Raw genomic sequence first — 20,625 nt, 5'->3', positions numbered from 1 at the left:
TCTTGCAAAAACGCGATTCTTGAGAAGGCCACACAGGGAGAAATTACAGGGTGTTAGGTCACGTGACCGTTCGAAACACTCAACTAATTCTCGTCAGCTTATCCATTCCTCAAACATTAAGGTACTGCGTGTATTGTAGCGAAGCTCCATTCTGTATGGGATGACGGATGTTCGCGAGTGTTGGATCGTTATCCATTTGCTAATGTAAATCTTCGAGCATTTCTAGATAACTTTGGCCCGTTACGTGACTCTAAAAAATGTACGGATCCACGAGAACCTCCCGCATGGATAGATGTGAACACACACACCCCAGACAGGTTTAATCCTCATTTCATGAAGACGTGAGGAATCTGGTGGTTCCAGTAGTCCGATTGATTGTACCGTTAAGCTTGAAGGTTGTTTCATCCGATTACCTGATTGTCCTTTTGCGAAACGATACCAACACAAAAACATTTTTAGGTACATAAACCTTTCAAACGAACTTTAAACAAATATAAAATGGATATATTTCTGGTTCCTGATATTCTATTTTGATTAAAAAAGCTCAGATGCTTAGGATTAATATTAGCCAGAGATATCTTCAGTTAAATTTGATTAATTTTTATACAGAATGCGTAATTAAATTTTATATAATTGCTTATTATCTGCTAAGTGACTCGAATGAAAAAAACATCATTTTGATATGCTGTTATTGACCGTTAACTCCAGTTTTTGCAGCAATTTTCTAATTACTTTTTTTAGTCTAACTATCTGTCTTTTTGTAATCTCACTATTGGAGATGAAAGAATGTTGACCATGACTTTATCAGGAAAATCTGTGTACGCAATTTTTCTTATTATTGTAAATATCTTTCTTTTCCAGAGAAAATATGGCGGATATTGTTCACAATTGAATCGAACCAACATGTCATTGGTATACAGCAGCTTATTCAGCTTCCTTCTATTATTTTGCCAACTAGTAAAATCACGTCCAGGTTTATCAAATGATTTCAACACTACAAGCTTTGCCGATGCTGGTAGTTATAATTTAAATTATGGAGTTTTTATACAGGAAATGGATATAGATTATAACGTATCCACTGATTTTGAAGGTAATAATTTATCTCTTTATTCATTCGTATCATTAAATAATTAATAAAATATTTCCAATCATTCGAATATTCATTCGTCTCATATTTTGAATTATATTTTGCTATATATTCAATTTGGAATCTTCTCCACGCTATCGTTATTTTGTTTTGTCGGGATACAAATATCATACTGTGAACCTTCTTTCTGAATGCTAGAATCAATAAATAAAAACCTAAATCTTCTTCTACCATAATCCTGATAATTATGTGAGAAGGTATAAAACACGTCTTCCATCTTCTTAAACTGCGACAATTTTAATTACTAGATTATTATCGACAATAATCGTTCTTAGGTATTTAAATAAATATTCTATTCCAAGTTTTGATTCCCATCTGTCCATTAAAAATCCTTTTATCTAGAAAGGTTGATATACCTTTAGTGGACTTATGAAATTGAACTCTGTTTCCATTTCCACTAAATTATACTACAAAGATTTTTTTAAATGTTTCGAGCTAAATGACTACACCAAATTTCCCAATTGCTTTCTAGATTCTAAATCTAAAAGTTTTATTAGTTGATATCGAGTTGTCTACGAAGGTTCGTAATCAACATTCCAATGAATAAAATAACTTCCTAGCTTTTATTTTATACAATTGAATAGAAACATGATCTTTATCTAATAAAAAACAATGCTTACTTCTACTGTAGCAACACTTGCAGTTACAGTTTATTTATATACTTGTCCAAACTACCTCAGCTGTTGTTCGATGTTTTTTTCTCAGTATATGTTATTTTCTACTTCAATGTTTTGGTTCAACCCTATCATCTTCAGAGACATTTTTAGTATAGTTGTAATAAGCAGTATGTTCAGTACGAATACCACTAAATGTTATATTATCATAATTAGAATGATTCTTCAAAAACGCTAGCAAATTAAAGATGTAGTCATAATTCGCAGGAAGTGAGGATCTTACTCTGCAGTATGAGAAAAAATCTGGGTCTAAACGCTAACGCAGGAATTACACCAAGGAGATCATCATTTTAGTCGGGGTTTCGCCGGGTTCCAAAGCAGTTCCAAACTGATCCGATGTTTACCGATGACCTCAATCAATTCACAACAGACCAGTACATACAATTGGTCAATTTATAAGGTTCTAATAAATTGATATGTGGCCACTGCAATTTATTGAAAGCGAAATTTGACCATAAACTGATTCCGTTCCAATTGGTTGCCAAGCTCATACGGTTTGATATTTCTAAATACGATTCTCCAGAATTATTTTTAAATTTGAACTTGTGCAATTTCATACTATTATGTTTGTCAAAACACGTATTATATATTCACAAATTTTTTTGCAGATGATGCTGGTGATTATAGCAACTTCACAACTTTCGACGAATATTTGCAATTCATTCATCCAAAACCTTGGACTTGGGTTTTAATTGTTCTACATTCTCTTGTTTTCGTTATCGGTTTGGTAGGAAACTGTTTGGTGTGCGTGGCGGTTTATAGAAATCACACGATGCGTACCGTTACAAATTACTTTATAGTGAACTTAGCTTTGGCTGATTTTATGGTGATTTTATTTTGCTTACCACCTTCAGTGACATGGGATGTCACCAGTACGTGGTGGTTTGGGACGGCATTATGCAAGATTGTGCTTTACATGCAGGTATTGTATATAAATGTTTTTATTCATCACAAACAGTTTGTTTTGCTTGAAAATAATAATTTTGCAAAAATATAATGAAATGCAAAGAATTTCTTTTTTCTATCAATTACTATTATGTAAAACAATTTCAAACTCGTGTCTTGGTAGCCATTATTGAGTAAATTATCTCCGCCTCTATACATTGCTTCAATCGTTTTCAGCGGTCCTTTTGTATGAAACAACTGAATCACATAATTATGACATTAATAAAGTTTCCTAATCAATATCTATACAAAAGGTAGATACCTTAGAAAAGGAAGGAAAGCACGCACTATTATAGGAATAGAACTTTTCTTATCTGATATTTTTTCAATAGATTTATCAAATGATAATGCAGGGATTTTCTGTTTTTATCTATTCAAATTATTATATTTTCGTCAGATTTCTTGTTGAGCAATTTTATATGATTATTTGGAGAGATACCATAAATCTAGAGCGCTAAAGAAGTAGGTATTCTCATAATAAAAAATTATTTGTCTCTATCTATTCTAGAGACAGAATCACCTTTTTTTTGAAACACTCTGTATACGTGTTGAAAAATATTCAATATTACATGCTCTTATTGTACTAAAATTTCTTATTTAATGTAAACATCCCACAAAAATTTATGGATTCGCGAGTATGAAGTATTTTTTGAAACCATTTTATGAATACAATTTAAGAATACAAAAAGTTATTTTTGTAAAAGAATTATTTCTATTTGTAAAGAAATACGACCAATAAATATCTTTCTCAATTTTATTTTTGCCTTCACAATATTTTTAGACTATTAGATTTAATATTAAACAACATTTCTCATATTTATAATTTTATTTCGTAAAAGAGGAAAATTTGGACCACTTAAACAGTTTGCAGTTGACTGACTTCAGCATTTCTAACAAATTTGTTTTATTCCCGATTCTAACTATTTTTTATACAATTTTTCGGAATTTTCGAAATTTATAATACATTCTTTATCGATAGGCTTGGATTTGTTCTTTTATTTTGTATAAAGCATATCAGATGATTTTTTCCTGTTGGAATCTCAATTTCAGTAACACTTTTTTATATTCTCATTTTTTGCAGTTATTGATTTGATTTGATCCATTGTGATTTGATTTCTATTATTTTTTTCACGACCATAATCTTCAAACTTCTTAAATTTTCACTTTTCATTGCGGATAATCTTTTCTCCTTAGATTGCTCTTTCTTTTTCGACCGACATACTCTTCATCTGTTCAAGATATAATCGGTATACTGGTAGCTCCCAAAGTACATGTATGAGATGTTCGATTCAAGTCGATTGACACAAAAGTTTTCAACCAAAAGCACATAGTGGCTGATTGGTGTTTGCGTAGACTACTGTAGCTAGGCTGCCAACTAAAAATATTGAACCAAGGAGGTAGTTATCGAAGCTATTGGAGAAATAGCTTCGATAACTTAATCCAACCAAAACTAGAATAAATTAGTCAAATTACTTTCAAGTTGGAGCAAATCATATTTATTAATTTCAATAGTGAAATAAATGAATTTATGAAATTGAAAATGCCGTAATCTGCTCTAAGGGCGTCCGGCAAGTAAACAAACAACCAAAGAAGCACAAGAGGAAGATGGAGAACAAAGAAAATTACCAACAACGCCATCATTCAGTTTTACGACCATCTTACGACCAGCTCAATACGGTGTTTGTTTTATTGTTTCGATGACGTCCAACTGATGACGGCATCTCGATTATTCAAATTGTACAAGCGTATCGGTCGTTCAGCCTATAAATTCAATTGAAAACAATGTAAAAAATTGACTTGAAGATCAATCTGTAGTGGTAACAAGATGTTTATGTGTAGTTCTTGAGCCAGCCAATTTACGGTCAAAAAATTTCGCTTGAGCTCGAAAAAGGAGTGCATTGTATAATAAAATATAGTTTATACGTCGAAAACATCAATATTTTTCACATGATATTCTGAGAAAACTATTCCATAAAAATAACGAATGTAGAACTAAAAATACATACATACATGTATTTCCATAATATATTTTCTGAGAACTGGAGTTATACGTCAGGTCTAATATCCTTCAAGGACGTGTTAGTGTCCTTTTCAATTACAATTTATACATTGAAATGTCATAGTTCAGTTGATTACTTCATAAACTCTAACGTTAGCGTTCATGTGACAAGATTGGAGTATCAACTAATTCAATATACTGGGTGCTCCGAGACTTGATGCAAAAAATTCGGAAGTGATTACATGACGTGAAATAATGCTGTGACATAAAAAAATTTCTCATACGCCCTCTTGTTTCTGAGTTATATATCTTTAATATTTAAACATTCGAATATTATGATTTCGGATGTCCATGTAGTAATTTGACGTAATAAATATTTATAACCTACTATCGGAATGCTAGGGGCGGGGAATGCTCAATTGTTAATAATCCTTAATCGGAAACGACCGCATTTGGCTAAGAAAAAAGTATTGTTTCATCAACACAATGCACCAACTCACCAACTAAAGTTTGAATTTCTACCACATGTAACCAATTCGCTAGATTTAATCCCCTCGGATTATTTTCCTTTCTGAGACTTAAAAAAATGGCTTAGTGGTCGAAAATTTTCCAATAATGAAGAGGTGATGTTAATGGCTATTTTGAAGAGCCTGGACATTACTAGGAAAAGTGTATGGAGTTGAAATTGAAATAAGTATATTTTTTTGCAAAATTTTGTGTTTTCTTTGTGGGCCTAGATACTTCTGGAACTCAATTTTTTTTGTACATCTGTCTATTATTCTTATATCTCTCTATTGTACATTATTTTGTCCCATTTTAAAGCTTTTTTTTCCTTTCGTCCATATGTTCAACATCTTCATACAGTAGTGAAAGTAGATTTACTTGTTTTAGATTTTTATTTTTCATTCATTTCCATATTAATTACTTTATGATAAAGGACTCTAAAACAATAATAATAACAATAATTTTTGAAAGACCATCTTGAGATATATTATCTACACATGGTACAAGCTACATTCTTTGATAGATCGGATGAAATCTTGCGCTTTCGTTTTTTTATTGCCAAATAAAAACCTGACATTTTCTAAATGGAGATAAAAATGAGAGAAAATTTTCCATTAGCCAAGATTTACGTTCGATGCATTCGAAGCAGATTTTCAGTATTTCATTGATTTAAACTTTGGTTCGCATATATAGGTAAGAATTTTCATCTGAAATTACAGTATTTTCCGGCACAATAATTTTCGAATAAGAATATCAGCACCTATTCAATTCTTTCATAAAAGCAAAGCTGTGTTAAATTGAATCAGTTACCTAATACTAGAATTTAAAATTGAAGCCCAGTTTTTGGTTATACTTGTCAAATAATCATTTTTGTACTTATGTGGAGATGAATGTTTGAGTACTAAAGTTTTAGATAATTAATTAGTCAAATACTTGTGGTAAAACGAAGTTTCCTAATCGCACCGTTTCCAGAATTTATCGAAACTTTATAAATAATAGAAACTATCTGGAATATCACAAATTTCTAATGAGAAAATAACTGATATACTGTGACCAGTTATAATAAATCCTTCTTTTTCAACAAATCAATTTGCATCTAATTGAGAAGTAGTCTAAGTTTAATACACGGAGTGTTGATATAAAAATTATTCATCAACTTTCACGAAAATTAACCAACGGTATAAATGATTTGTACTTTCTATTTAAATGGAAATGTGAATTCATATCTTATAAGGTATGGGAATTAAGCAAATTCTTACGTGTTTCGTAAAAGACATCCTCACTTTCACGAAAAGGAAGATGTTTGGGGAGTTATCCTTGAGATAATATTGAAATAATGCAATCGAAACGTTAGTCCTTGGATATATATGGTGGTTCTCTATACCATTTTGATGCAGTTGAAGGGTATTTGAATATCCTCTTAGATGAAATGGACAACGATAGCCAAAGCTATCGCCGAATCTTACACCTTTGGATTTTTTATGTTAGAGTATTTTAAATCAAAGGCTAGCGCTAACTGTCATTTTAATGTTTTAAATGGTACAGATGGTAGGGATATTTTCGCATACACGTTTCAGATAGTACGAGTTTCAAAATAAGACATGTACCACCAAGAAGTAAATGTAGGTGGAATGAGAAAAAAATGATTGAAATGATTTAGTCGAGGTTATCTTTATTAATGTTGAAAATAACACTTTCTTGTTTGTCAAATGTTGATAGTTTTTCCTTTTTCAAGGTAGACAATGAAAATTATCCCACAAGAATCCCTTGAAATCGATGCCATAGCTTTGCTTATCGATGGAACGGTCTTTGCCTTCTTTGGAGCCGGTTCTCTCTTTTCAGTCCATTTTTTATTGTTCTTTTGTTTTGGGTGTGAAGTGATGGACCCACGTTTCATCTTCACGTCGCTGTTTTTGTTCCATTGTGAGCAAACGCGACACCCATCTTGCGCACAGCTTTCTCATGTTTAAATTTTCAGTTGATATGAGATGTACCGCACTTTTTGAAATGCCTACTATGTCTGCTAGCTCGCGCACTTCCAGTCGACGATTATCCAGTACCACTTTGTGGATTTTCTTCAACATTTCTGGAGTAGCCATCTCTAGGTCAGACCAGGTAGATGTTATGGAAACAATTGTAGGGTGAAGCTATTTGTAATAAATATATTCCTCAAACCATATAGAATAGTTCTATTAACTTTCCATATTAAACAGAAACAACAAACGTAAATTCATCATGTACCTAAATAGTATTTCTCTGTTAATAATGGTACACTATTGTTAAATAAGATTTAATCACTTGGGTAATATTCCCGGAATGTAATTTTCCAAGACGAAATAGCATATTCCAGAATTCTGAGTATCTACTAAACTATAATGTTCAATGGTGTCCACAGGATATTTTTCCAGGAAGGAGCAAAACCGATTAAGGGTATTTAATATTTTCATCAAGGTCCAGTGCTGAAGTTTCCCGTAAACTACTCAAGATTAAACTCCTTGAAATAGTAAGTGCATAAAGTGGCATTTTTTTTTCACGAAATGAAAAAGTTCCATTTGTGAAACAAAGATACTTTATGCACATGTTGCATACATTATTTTTTCTACAACATTATACAAAAAAAATAGATTCAAATAGAAATTTAAGCTCCTTCGATAAATTACTATTCATAACGAACGCATAAGGATTTAAGTGTTAAGTGAGGAACTAAACCTGACTGCTTTGATTGATCACTAGAATAAATAGTATTGGAGAAATATCCAGGTGTAGTTACTCGAAAGGGGGTTCTCTTACAACCCTATATACTGCGGAATAAGATCGAAGAACTTGATGGTACTGAACTCCTACCACATCCATCATTTAGTCCGGATTTTTCACCATCAGATTACTATTTAATCAGATCCATGGCGAAATATTTGCGTGGAAAAATATTTGAATGTAATGGAGTTGTGAAAAATGTGTGACTATTTTTTGCATCTAAACCCAAAGAAGGGTTTTGCCGATTTTACCAAGATCTTTGAGAACTTTTTGAACATTGGAATATACTTTGAATATTGAAGCTTTTGTTTATGTGATTATGAAACCTGCTATAGATATTATATGCCTAAATTTGGGCCATATTGATGCATTACATAAATATATTTTGAATAATAATATATAAAATATTAATATCGGATACATCCGATATTATCCACAATAATAAATGGGTCGTCGATGTAAGTTATCAATTTGACTCATCTATAACAGTCTTCAGTAGATGTCTCTGTTTACGATCTCTTTGAACACATAAAAACATTATGATAATTATGATGATAACGAATTATGCTCAGATCTGTATATAGATTGATAAAAAATTGTCGTTTCAACTAATTTTAAGTCTTTATCAAAATAAAATTGCCCTTTGGTATCTTCCATGCAACTCGTTTCAAGAGCCTGTCTTCGTCCATTCGTTCCAAGTGACCTAGTTATGGTCATGGTTTGATCTTCTCTCCCATCCCAACTCTGTCTGCTTTCCTCTAAAAATTCTCAATATTTTCCTCTCCCAAACATCCAATCTCTGATTGGTTTTATTTGTCATTATCAAAGTTTCACAGGCGTATGTCAGAGTGGGTCTCAACATTGTCTCTTTCGATGTTAATATTCTTCTAAGACTAACTGCACAGCTGTTACTTTTGGCAAGTCTTACTTCGATTTCCTTTTCTTCTTGTCATTTATTATCTAGTAGAACACCCAGATACATAAAATTTTCTAGTTTCTTGAATTCTATCAGCGTTCCATTATGTTTATGTACTTTAAAATTATTTTTTTGTATTACTTCCACATTTATTCTTTATTTCCATAAACTTTGTTTGTACTTATTGAAGTGTAGGCCTACTTCTGCTACTGTTATTAGTTGCTTTGTGGTTTCTTTAAACTTTCTTCTGTTTCTTGCTACCAACGCTACATCATCGGCATAAGCGAAACGTTGGTGACTTCCAAAGGTAGATTAAATAGTACCGTTGATAGGGGGTACCCTTGTCTTAATCCTTGTTGTGTTTTAAAAGGTTCACTCTTCATGTTATTAATTTTTATTATATTTGTTGTGTTCTCTAATGTCATTTTCATTAGTCGAATTAGTTTGTTTGGAATTTCTAATTCTCGTAATCTTTGGATTAACTTTTTTCTCTTCACACTACCATAAGCTCTTTTGAAGTTAACAAAAAGGGTCTGTGTTGGTTTATCATTTTCATAACAACCAGTAATCAGCTGTTTTATCTTAAAGATTTAATCGGATACTCTTCTACCTTTTTCTGCATATATTTCCAATAGCTATGAGATATATAAAATATTATTTAATACATCTATATCGTGCTCAATACTTGTTCCACCATTATTTATAGTACATCTAAAATTTTATATGTCGCATGTGAAATTTTCCTCTTAGTCTTATCAACATCCATTTCCTTAGAAGGTCCCTAAATACGTTAGCCGCAATTTGCTTAGAATCGATCGACATATTTTTCAAGCCTCGAGCCTGTAATCACTTTCGGTTTATACTTGATTAATTTTTGTTTCACAATTTTCACACGGGCGCTATATTGTTTTAATTTTCCAAGTACTTCAAATACTTGATTTTAAATTAGTTTATTGTACAACGAGCACAAAACGTAGCATATTTTGCACAAAGTATACAATCCGAGCTCCAGATTAGTGTTGATAATCGTACGAGTCCAAAATATATGTTTCGGGTGGGTTGCAAAATATTTTTTTCGATGACATTTCAATAAATAACTCAATATCAGTAGATAGAGGACATTAACGACACAAAGAAGTATATCTCTAGGACTACTCGAAAACTATAACCCAATAATGATCTGGATGTTCAGAAACTAATCCACATTCTAGATCACAGAGAAGGTTCTATGCAAATAACAGTATTCCATGCTGCTTTCTGATATTGGTACTTCCATTTCCTCTAGATTTTTGCCTATTTCCTTAAGTTTTCTTCGGTTCTTTCACGTCAGCTGGGTGCCGATGCTATAGAAACTAAGTGCCTTCTTTCTCTCTATCAGAATTGATTGATATGTGGAATAATCTCTTCTCGTATTTATAGCACAAAATTTCCGCATGCCAGACAGTCCGACAGAAGCCTAGCGAAGATGAGTGATTGGTATTAATCGCAAATACAGAACTCTAGCTCCTGAAGTGGTTTTACGACCAGCTGTACACCTTTTAATGTTTTTTCTTCCATAACCAGTACCGTGGTAAAGTTATTATCGATGCTTATTTTCCTAATCGTATTATCATTGGAAATATTTATCTAAATATACCAGGAATAGCTTAATAGTTCAATGTAACCCTAGATGAAGATGTATGAGGCTTGTAATAGCTTCAAATCCTTAGTCATGCACTCACAAGCAAACAAGAACTTTGTTGAAGGTTTTCTTCACTATCATGACGTGCTTCCATATAAGTACGACTTGTTGAGTTATTTCGTGTTACAGCCCCTGGTCAATTTCTACACAATGTAGGTGCCTTTATTGTTTTCCTGGCAGTTTTTTAGCATAAAAGCTTATTTTCTAGCATTGTTCATTCAGATTTCCACCGTTTAGAAATAGAAGTTTCCTTCTTCTAGTAAATGAAATCAATTGAGCACAATTCCTGAGCGATTCTGTGATACATTACTAATAAAAATTTACTTATATCGCAGAAGCATTTCATACTTTTATATTTTCCATGTTCAAAATGAAAAAAGTTGTTTGTTCAATCACAATACAAGTTGATGAAACAAAATCATCGGAATACATTTTTTTATGACACAGTTTTATCTCGAATTGGAAAATACGTAGCAATCTCATAATTGGCACTATATTACGATCCTTCACAAGTTCGTTGAAAGTAGAAATTTACACATGAAGATTTCTTGAGTATATCCATTACAAAACCTTTCGAGTGCCTTAGAGTGGCATCTTGAGGTTATAAAACGTGATTTCCGCTAAGTGAAATGAACGTTTATCGCTAAAATAGGTTTAGTCCAGTAACTTTATACATCACAGCATGCGTCAAATCCCTTATTTCTGATTTTCTGCAGACTTGTTTATGATATTGACCTATTGAATACGCAATTTTGTCAAAAATCGAGAAAACCACGGAAGAATCGGGTTCTTTACTGAAATTTTGGCGATTAAAACCTTAAAGGACTGATTTTCGAAAAAACTTTTTAGGGAGTTTTTAAAGTAAAATAAATTTGCTACAATTTGGTACTAGAGCTCTGTCTGCAGATCCAATAGTTTCCGAGATTAAGCCTTTCAAAGTTTATTAATTTTTCGAATTTCGCAATTTTTTGAAATTCTGTCATTCCGATTGAATTTTTACCTTGATTATAATAACGAAGCCCTATACTTTTATGATGAGAGGTTAAAATAAAATGAAAAGGGTGAACGATGATGTTTAAGTGTGAAGAATAGAATAAACAATATAATATATAACAAACATACGTTTTGTGTACACAATTTCGACATTGGACAGATCGTCGTTTTCTAGTATATCTACTACTAGTCCAGTCAATAAAAGAACTTCACCTTATATCAAATGCGGGATCGTTTTTTATTTTTTGGTGTTGTTTGCGACCATTAGGTAGTAGTTAATCCAAGTTTTCTTTTTTCAGTTTTCGGCCTCTAGCTTATTCCCAGTTCATTTTTTTGGAAAATGTAGATTACTAAATTTCAGTTATTTTATCACTGTTAGCAACTTCTGTGTTTATACTAAAGAATTCCTATGCGTATCTGTAAAATATCGACGATATACAGGAATCATATATGTAAGATAATAAATAAAAAATATTTATCCATTAAAAAATTTATTGATGAAATATATTTTGTTATTTACAATAAAATTTCAAAAAAATTATATTAATTATATTATATATGCGTTTGTGTGGTTGCATTTATACAAAAAATGGTTTAAGTATTATTTAGATGCACTGCTGAGCTCAAAAAATGGTTGTAATATAATGAAAACAAAAAACTTTCATCCAGACGGGCTGAATCACAAAAAACGCATTTCTTCTAGTTTTCTTTAATTTACCCCCACTACTACCCATTGCTCGTCAAATTTTTTTCAATAAATGATTTTAGAGAAAATTAAATTCTCTACAACTTTCATTTTCTAAGCGTTTTGCTGAGATCAAGTCTTCCCCTGTTTTTGCGATGGTAAGTGGAGCGAAAGTGAAAAATTTCCGAATCTCCAGTTTTCGACAATTTTCGCCTTTTCATAGCTCGAATATGCTTGGGCCCACAAAAAAAACTTTCAAATCAAATTTGTTGGAAATTTAGTAATCTACATTTTCTTATATAGACATACCTTCAAAAAAATGAACTGTGAATGCAGAGTCTACAGACTAATGAGCATTTTAATTATGTTCTATACAACTAATAGGAATGAGATTGAGTTTAATATATTTCCGTTATTTTCTGTTTTGAAAATATGACAGAATGTCTGGAAGAATTTTTAACAAGTTATATTTACTTACAACATTCTTATTCCCCAGAATAAATGAGAGTTCTTTTTGTAGTTGACAAATTTCGTATCCACATGTTGGGACAACTAAGTGTACAGTATATTTCGACACCAAAAATCATCTATTATCGAGAGAAAAAAATATTTTCACATCTATTAAAGTTTTAAGCAATATTTTCTTGTCAGAAAGTTTTGATTTGGTTCTTGTTTTAGTTAAATGTAATTTGAGCAACTTTAAATCGAATTGCGTGATCGATGGATTCATTACAATTTCCTAGAACTTCATATAGAATAATATTGCCATTTATTATTAACTATATACTAGGATATTATGTGAGTTCTATTGGTTTCTACTGGGGAATCACCGAACAAACACAGGAATTTATATGTTATACGATCCTAAAATAAACCATAGGTTTTTAAAATAAAGTATTATTGGAGAATTGCTCGCATATTTGGAGCCATACCATGCTCGAGTCAATATAGAAGAGAACAATTCGTTTTATAGACGACCCAGAGTTGACCAGAAACTTGGACAGCTTGGCGTATAGAGCGACCCTTCTTCTATGCTATTTTACGGCTCTTGCGAGCTATCCATCATAACATAGAGCATCATTTCCAACAGGTAGCTCATTAACACAGTCGTCTGCAGATACCCAGAACGTCAATTTATCACGAATGCTTTCTGTTGAATCAACTACCAATGCACGTCATAAACTACAGGAGGTCAAAATCAATATCCACACGCCAGGCACCACTTGGACTCCTCGAGTGTAACAAGATTTGCTTTCTTGTGTTTAATTTTTACATAAAAAATTATCAGCAGCGCTTTCAATATTTATTTCATTGATTCTACAAATATTTCAGATTCATATAAAAGCTTCAATCTAGAAAGAGTCTAAACAAACATTAGCATTAACATAGTTGTAATGAGTAGCGATGATACTTTTCAATACTTTCAAATTTGTGGACGAAACAGTTTTATAATATTTATTACCACAAAACAAATTACTCATTGAATTTACCATTATGTTAATTCTAAATTAGCATTTAATTTATTTAGTATTGATGTAAACAATACAAAGTAAAAACCAGCTTCTCTCTGAAACCTAATAGGACTTGTAGACAAAGTAAATGACTTTCTCATCAAACACTGATACGAATAGGAAATAGGTGACTAATAAACAAGGTGAAAATCAGGAGTCTTACGATCGATATTGTTTTACTTGCCGTTCATTAACACAGTCAATTCGTGGAACATAAATTGAATTAGAAAAGAAAACTATGGAGTGGAATGGAATTAAATACACGCTAATAATGAACATATAAATAAATCTTTCTTTTTGAACACACTGTTTACACTGTCTCTCCAGAAACACAAGCGCGTTTTGAACCTATCGTCTTCAGAGACTGAAGGTAAACTAGTTACTGAAGATGATAGCTTGATAATAGAAACGCAGATAGTGTAATTGTGAGTATTGGTGTAGTAGTAGTGTAAACAGTTTGTTCAGTATGAATATCACCAAATCATTGATTTCACATTCGGCTCTATCAATATTATAATAAATAATCATTCCGGAAACCAAGAAGCTGTCAAGTATAGTGAATACTTGGTCAGATAGAAATTCAATATAACGCTGTAAGCGCAAAAGTACACGGTGAAACAGTAAACGCTGACCATTATTTTGGAATTTGCGAAGTGCTATTCAAAGTAAGAAACATGCAGTTCGTTTTTGTGTCGAAATTTGGCTGGAGTTGTTGTTCATTCATTTTCAATCCCTGATCTTACCCATTTTCATTTTTTATCGAACTTCAAGAACTTCCTGTCTTCTGATGAGTGTTCTGGCAATGACGAAGACGTCTGTGTCAGGCTGGTTTCATTCACTGAAGAGCTCTACAATAGGATAAGAGTTTCCATTTTGGTGGTGAAACAGTAAACGCTTACTTTTACTTTAAAACACTGCGCAAACTATGGAAAGCTATTCAAAGTAAGAACTATAAAATTCTTAAAGTACGTTGTGCTTCACCAAGACAAAGTTCGTTTACTTTGGGCTCGTCGTACAGCAGTTTTTATGACGAAATTTGCATAGAAGTTGTTTGATCTTCTATTTTCGGCAAGGAAAGGAATGCAAAAGTTGATCTCATGAGACGTATCTCAATTCTGATGGTGTATATTGAAATTGTACTTGCTAGTGATAAATATTTTTCTCAAAGTTCGTCGCAATGGAAATTCACTTTATAGATGTGTCTCTTACTTTGATGCCATTCAAATTTGGTGAAATTTTGCGTGTATTTTTGGATATATACAAAAGGACGTTAGGTACAGATTTTTTTCGTGGTTTTACATTTTTATACTATATTCTTCTTCTTAACAACCAAAATATTTAACCGATTCCTATGATTTGAATATTGTTAATTTAATTTTGTATCCAACTCAATATTAACATGACACTGACATTATAATTTCAATTTATTTTTGTGCCGTCAGACAATATCAATTGTTTCTTGGAACAAATTAATTTCTATCCGTAGATTTCAAATCAATGTTGTTTGCGCCGAAGTAGCATTAGAAGCAATTCTACTAATTATATACGATAATAAATTTTGTTCAGGGCATTACGACTTGTAAGTGACATGGAAACTTCAATTGTGGTTGAGATGAATTATGAAACCAATCAAAACTATATGAAAGAGATTCTGAAGATATTTGAATTATGTAATTAAATCTGACTGCGTTTTCCCTTTGTATTATAGATTTATAAATAAAAAATAGACTTGTTACAACTACTTGATTCGTTTTTTGGATACCTCTCAAATTTTTAACTGGAGTTAAATTTGGACACAGAAAGTTAGACTAAAATAAACAAAGAATTGTGATTACAGTTTTGACAAAAGAATTATGCAAACATTCAATAAAGTGCACGGAGATTTGTGCTATTACCTCCTCGTGTTTATGAGAAGGTCGTGAATCAGTGAAATATGACGAAATACTTGGTGCACTTAGCAAAGTATATTGAGCGTTTACGACTTTACCTCTTCAACAGTTTTTGTCCTGTTGTCACACTGCAACGCTCTACACCAAAAATAACAATTTACGAAATTTTTAAAGAGCCACAACATTTTTTATTGCCAATAATAAATAAGACTAAGCATAAATTTTTTCGGAGAAAAACTAATCTTTTATTCACACGAAAAAATATCTGTTTATTCATATATTTGTCGTGGAATTATTGAATAATTACCTATCATTTAAGTAAAAAAAGAAACAACTAAACATTTACTCACAATCCTAATTTGTACTTCAATAAGAAACAATTGGGCGAACAAATTCAATTGGAGCGTTGGCTTTGTATGGTTTTAGAAAGTTTGGATAAATTTGGTTCATCATTTGTTTCAAGCTTCAAACATGATTGTAAATTTACATTGATTAGTTGGCGTCTTACTTTACTTTTTATTATATTCATGCACGAATATATCGATCCGAAGATTGTCAGCACTCCAAATGCCAACTCGCGGCATTCTTTTCAAAGCTGTCCATTTTTAATACGTTGAATACATACATTTCTGGACGTCCAGCTCTTCTAACTTACTTTTCGATTCTTCCACTCCACAAAATCGATCCATTGTGTTTCTAAGACCCAGTTTCAATTTCAAATGTCTCAATATAGATTATTTGTGTTGAGACGATTTACTAGAGTGGTTTTGTTGTCACAAATTTCTCAGCGAATGAAATAATTAACTGATTTGATTATCTTCTGCAAAAAGAACAAACCTAAATTAAGCTCATCTAATTTCGCTTTGATATCCACCATAAAATAATTTTTTTAACCATCTGTTGATAGTAGTAGAGTACCAAATTCATAACCTCAACAATTTTGGCCGGAAAATTTTGGTCATAAAACGCTTCTTGGAGCAGTGAAACTTCTAGATTTCTTGGTTTATTTTTCTCTACAGAATTATTGTTGCCCTATCATTTTTTCTTGTCGTACTTCTGGTTCCATCAGTTACTATTGAAACGATTCTATTTAAATCGATCCTCTCTAGCTTTAATCTTGAAAAGACATATAACTGATAATAAGAGGAACTTGTGACGTGTTTTTTAGGTTACATGACCCATCGATAGCACGGCAGAAGAAAGTTGAATATCTCCTACCTACAAATATGTTACATTAGAAGACATTTTAGCCATATCTTGTACTGTTTTAGAGGATAATGGCAAATCTTCAGATGCACGTATGGGGCAGAAGGCGGAAAAAAGTCGCTTAGAGATGGATTCGTTGCCTAATTCTCCTTAATAGATTTAGGACGACTTTAAAATTTGTTTTTTAGATAAAATCAAAAATATTTCCGTATGAAGTAAAGAGCCGAGGCCTCACATCCAAAGAGCTTTGCTCTACACTAACACCATATCACGTAAACATGATCAAACTTGCTATATAAATTGGGAGGAGCTAGTTTGTGGCACTGCAGGGTGATTACCGAGAGGGGATGACTGCTTAAAATGTACCTCACTCTGTAAATACCTATTCAACCGAATTATTGTTATTTAATTGAAATTTAATTGCAATTTTTAGTATTCAGCCGCGAATGAAATATATTTGGAATAAAACTAATTCGTAAAACGCTATAAAAATTAATGAAAACTTCGTATCAATTATGTATTCAACTAACTTCATCCCACTTAATGATATATAACTGCAATTTTCTTTTTTATCATCTAATTAAATTGAAAGTAATGAAAATTTTGAGTTTAATAGAAAATTTGAGTTTTATGATAATGTCGGTTATGGTATATATAATCTATATGCATCTCACATGTACGCTAACTCACGTCGAATTCTCTATGGTGTAGCGATAGTAATTTGCTCCAAATTTGGAGCCCTTTCGAATAACTGCGTGTCTCAACCCTTACAAGAAACATGTGTGATACTAGTTTATTGCTTTAATGGTCTTTACAAGAAACCGCAAATTTTCACAGCTCCTTTATACCTTATATAACCAAATGCCTACCATATTTATGTGTAATTAGAATCGTCTAGTTTGAAAGAATCTCTATTGATGATAACCAGCTGGAGTAAAATTATGTATTAAAAAACTGCTAATCATTCAAACAACGAAGCACAAAATTTGACGTGGATTGTAATTATTTATCATTTCATTTATATTTCGTATTTTGTTTTTCGTTTTACTCACATCAATGTTAAAAAAATCTCTACTGTTTTGATTATTTTTCTTTCCATATAGTTTTTTCATAATTAATTTCCACCCTTTTAGTGTGTCAACCATTAGCATAAAGTATACTCCTTAAGCTGTTTTAGTCTTTTAATAATTCATAATCAGCCGAAGATGATCATTCAGGATAATGAACTAATTTGTTATTCCCATCAAACCAATTTGTTCAGATGTTTCGGTACAAGACTTTAATCAATATATTATTTAACATTGACGATATTATTCGTTACTACATATCCACCAAAATAAAATTTGTAATAACTTACAAGAGAGACTTTGTTTCCAATTATTATGTAATTCAAGTGTCAATATATAGAGAGGAAGGTTAGGTTAGGTTAACAGGGTGATCTCCACTTTTCAGCCGCTGCTTCTTCCAATCATTCCAATCTTTCACTTCCCTTGCATTGTAGTCGTTTCGACGCCAATGCTGTGCAGTGACACATTAGGTGTTCTATTGTCTCTTCCTCTTCTACATTCTGCACAGAGATAGTCGGTTCTGATTTCTGATACCCATGTTCCCGAGTCTAGAGCCTACTGTGCAGTGACCGGTAATCACTGCTACGACCCTTCGGATCGCGGTTTTCCCATAGCCTAGTAGTTCTGTTGTCTTCCTCTTTCATAGCACTGACCACAAGGATCGTGAGATGACACAGTCATCTCTATCATCCATCTCTTGCCGTGCTCTCCCTCTAATATTCTATCGTGTCTCTCAGTAATCTGATCGGTGGTATGGTCCACCATTTCGTCCCCGCTCCTGGTCGTTCCCAATTTGGCTAGTTTGTCTGCCATTTGATTCCTTCTACATTGCTGTGTCCAAGTATCCGGCAGAGTCTAACCTTTCACGAATCCATGACAAGGCTTCGCGACAGCTCACCACTGACCTAGATCTTACTACCGTAGACGATAGTGATCTCAGAGCCGCTTGGTTATCCGTGTAGATTGTGATGTCACGCACCGTTTCATCTGTGCCTCGGTTTAGTTCCGCGGCTCGTTCTATTGACCGCAGATCGGCCTGCAGTATGTTGCATTTCTAAGCCTTAAGGATTCCTTTATTCCCAGAACTTCAGAGTATAGTCCCGCTTCCGTCCGTTCGTCCTTTATGGACCCGTTCGTGAAGATCGAGTTGGTATCAGGATGTTCAGGTCTATATCAAAAGTCAGTCTGGCGGCAGTGTACTCGGTGCGTTGTTTCAACACCTTTGTCTACTGTATCCGCCATATTCTCCATCTCCCTTAGTATCCTGGTGTGTCCATAGTTGGATTGTTTCCACAGCCCAGTATAGAGAGGAATTTGACAATCCAAATTATACAAAAAATGGCATATTAAAAACCACTCGCTCATCGAAAATGAGGAGCAGATACCTTAATTAAAATCTACAAAAGTAGTATTAGATCCATGGCTTTCCACACTGCAAAAAAATCGTGAACACAATTAAACATAAGGATAATAATAGAGGCGGATGCACAACAATTCTTTCCAGTAATATCAATATAATTTTTATGATACAGTTAAAAAATATATACCAGAAATCAATTACAGTTTTCCTGAAATAATTCCTACAAACACCTCCTTCTGGATTCCCTCACCTCTCCATAAATACTGAGCTTTACGCTCAATTGAAAAATTAGTTTGGAACGATACGTGGATTATACAAACCAGAAGCTCTATTTAATAATGATAAATAACTCAAAACCGAACTACATAATCTGCAGCATCACTTTGTATAGCGGCGTAGCGTGGACTAGCAAAGTCTCATCAGCGAGTTTCATGTTCTTTCCAAACATGCTTTGATACGACATACTATGTCGTGAATGTGAAAAAATATAAATGAGTGGTGGGAGAATAGAGAAAAGGATATAAAAGTAATGTTTTTCGACTTTTTGCTTCATTGAAGTGCTTTAATAAAGATTTGTAATTAATTTTTGCTTCAATTAAGAGTATTGCTAAACCAGATAGTCGGCTACCTATTATTTTTCAAGTAATTTTTAATATTTTTTAACTTCTTCCTGTGGATGCTACGATGCAACATAATTCGAATAGCAATGTAAATAGTTCATTTCTAATTCCATTTCTTCAATTGAGTTTGTTAGATTAGGCACTAAAGTTGTATTTCTTCGTACAGTTTATAAGATTCTATGTCTTTTCTTTCACTATTTTGAAGTCCTCTACTTGAATCATTACAGTGCTTTGAAAGCTGGCAAAAATTTCAAATTATTTATGTCGTACTAGAATCAAAAATTGTTGTAATATTCAGTGAGTGTAGTAAATCTTGTGTTAATGTAAAAAAATCAATTCTGAATTTACTTTCAGCGGAATTAATAGGCTTTTTTCTTTCAAGGTCATTGGAATCTCACCACTGCTATTTTCTATGAATTCGTAGGCTTTTGCAGTACATTTATTAAAGCCTGTTTCCTGAAATTTCTGACATTTGATGGCATCTTATCTAAACAGACCTCGCGAGGTCCCTTTGAGTGCGATGCCGTGGGCGAGGGCCTAGTCGGGTCACTGTTTATATAATAATATCTCAAATAATACTCGAATTACCAATGGTTATAGAATATGCAAAGAATATCCTCTCAAATGTTATATGTGCGATCTGAGCGTTGTATTTCATAAATAGATTCCAGATT

The 20,625-nt window shown here is 32.6% G+C and overlaps 1 protein-coding gene across 1 annotated transcript in view; it reads left to right on the top strand.

Annotated features, from left to right (window-relative positions):
- Window positions 1-1,018: 1,018 nt before the first annotated feature.
- LOC130445697 (orexin receptor type 2-like) overlaps window positions 1,019-20,625 on the top strand; it is a 62,302-nt gene continuing 42,695 nt past the window's right edge. Inside the window, exons 1-2 of the mRNA XM_056781509.1 lie at window positions 1,019-1,090; window positions 2,430-2,743. Of these exons, the coding sequence (XP_056637487.1) occupies window positions 1,054-1,090; window positions 2,430-2,743 (351 nt within the window). The 5' untranslated portion in view covers window positions 1,019-1,053. The remainder of the gene's footprint in view (window positions 1,091-2,429; window positions 2,744-20,625) is intronic.

This window comes from Diorhabda sublineata, chromosome 6, assembly GCF_026230105.1.
Source record: "Diorhabda sublineata isolate icDioSubl1.1 chromosome 6, icDioSubl1.1, whole genome shotgun sequence".
Taxonomy (NCBI): domain Eukaryota; kingdom Metazoa; phylum Arthropoda; class Insecta; order Coleoptera; family Chrysomelidae; genus Diorhabda; species Diorhabda sublineata.
This window is presented reverse-complemented; position numbering and strand designations above follow the sequence as displayed.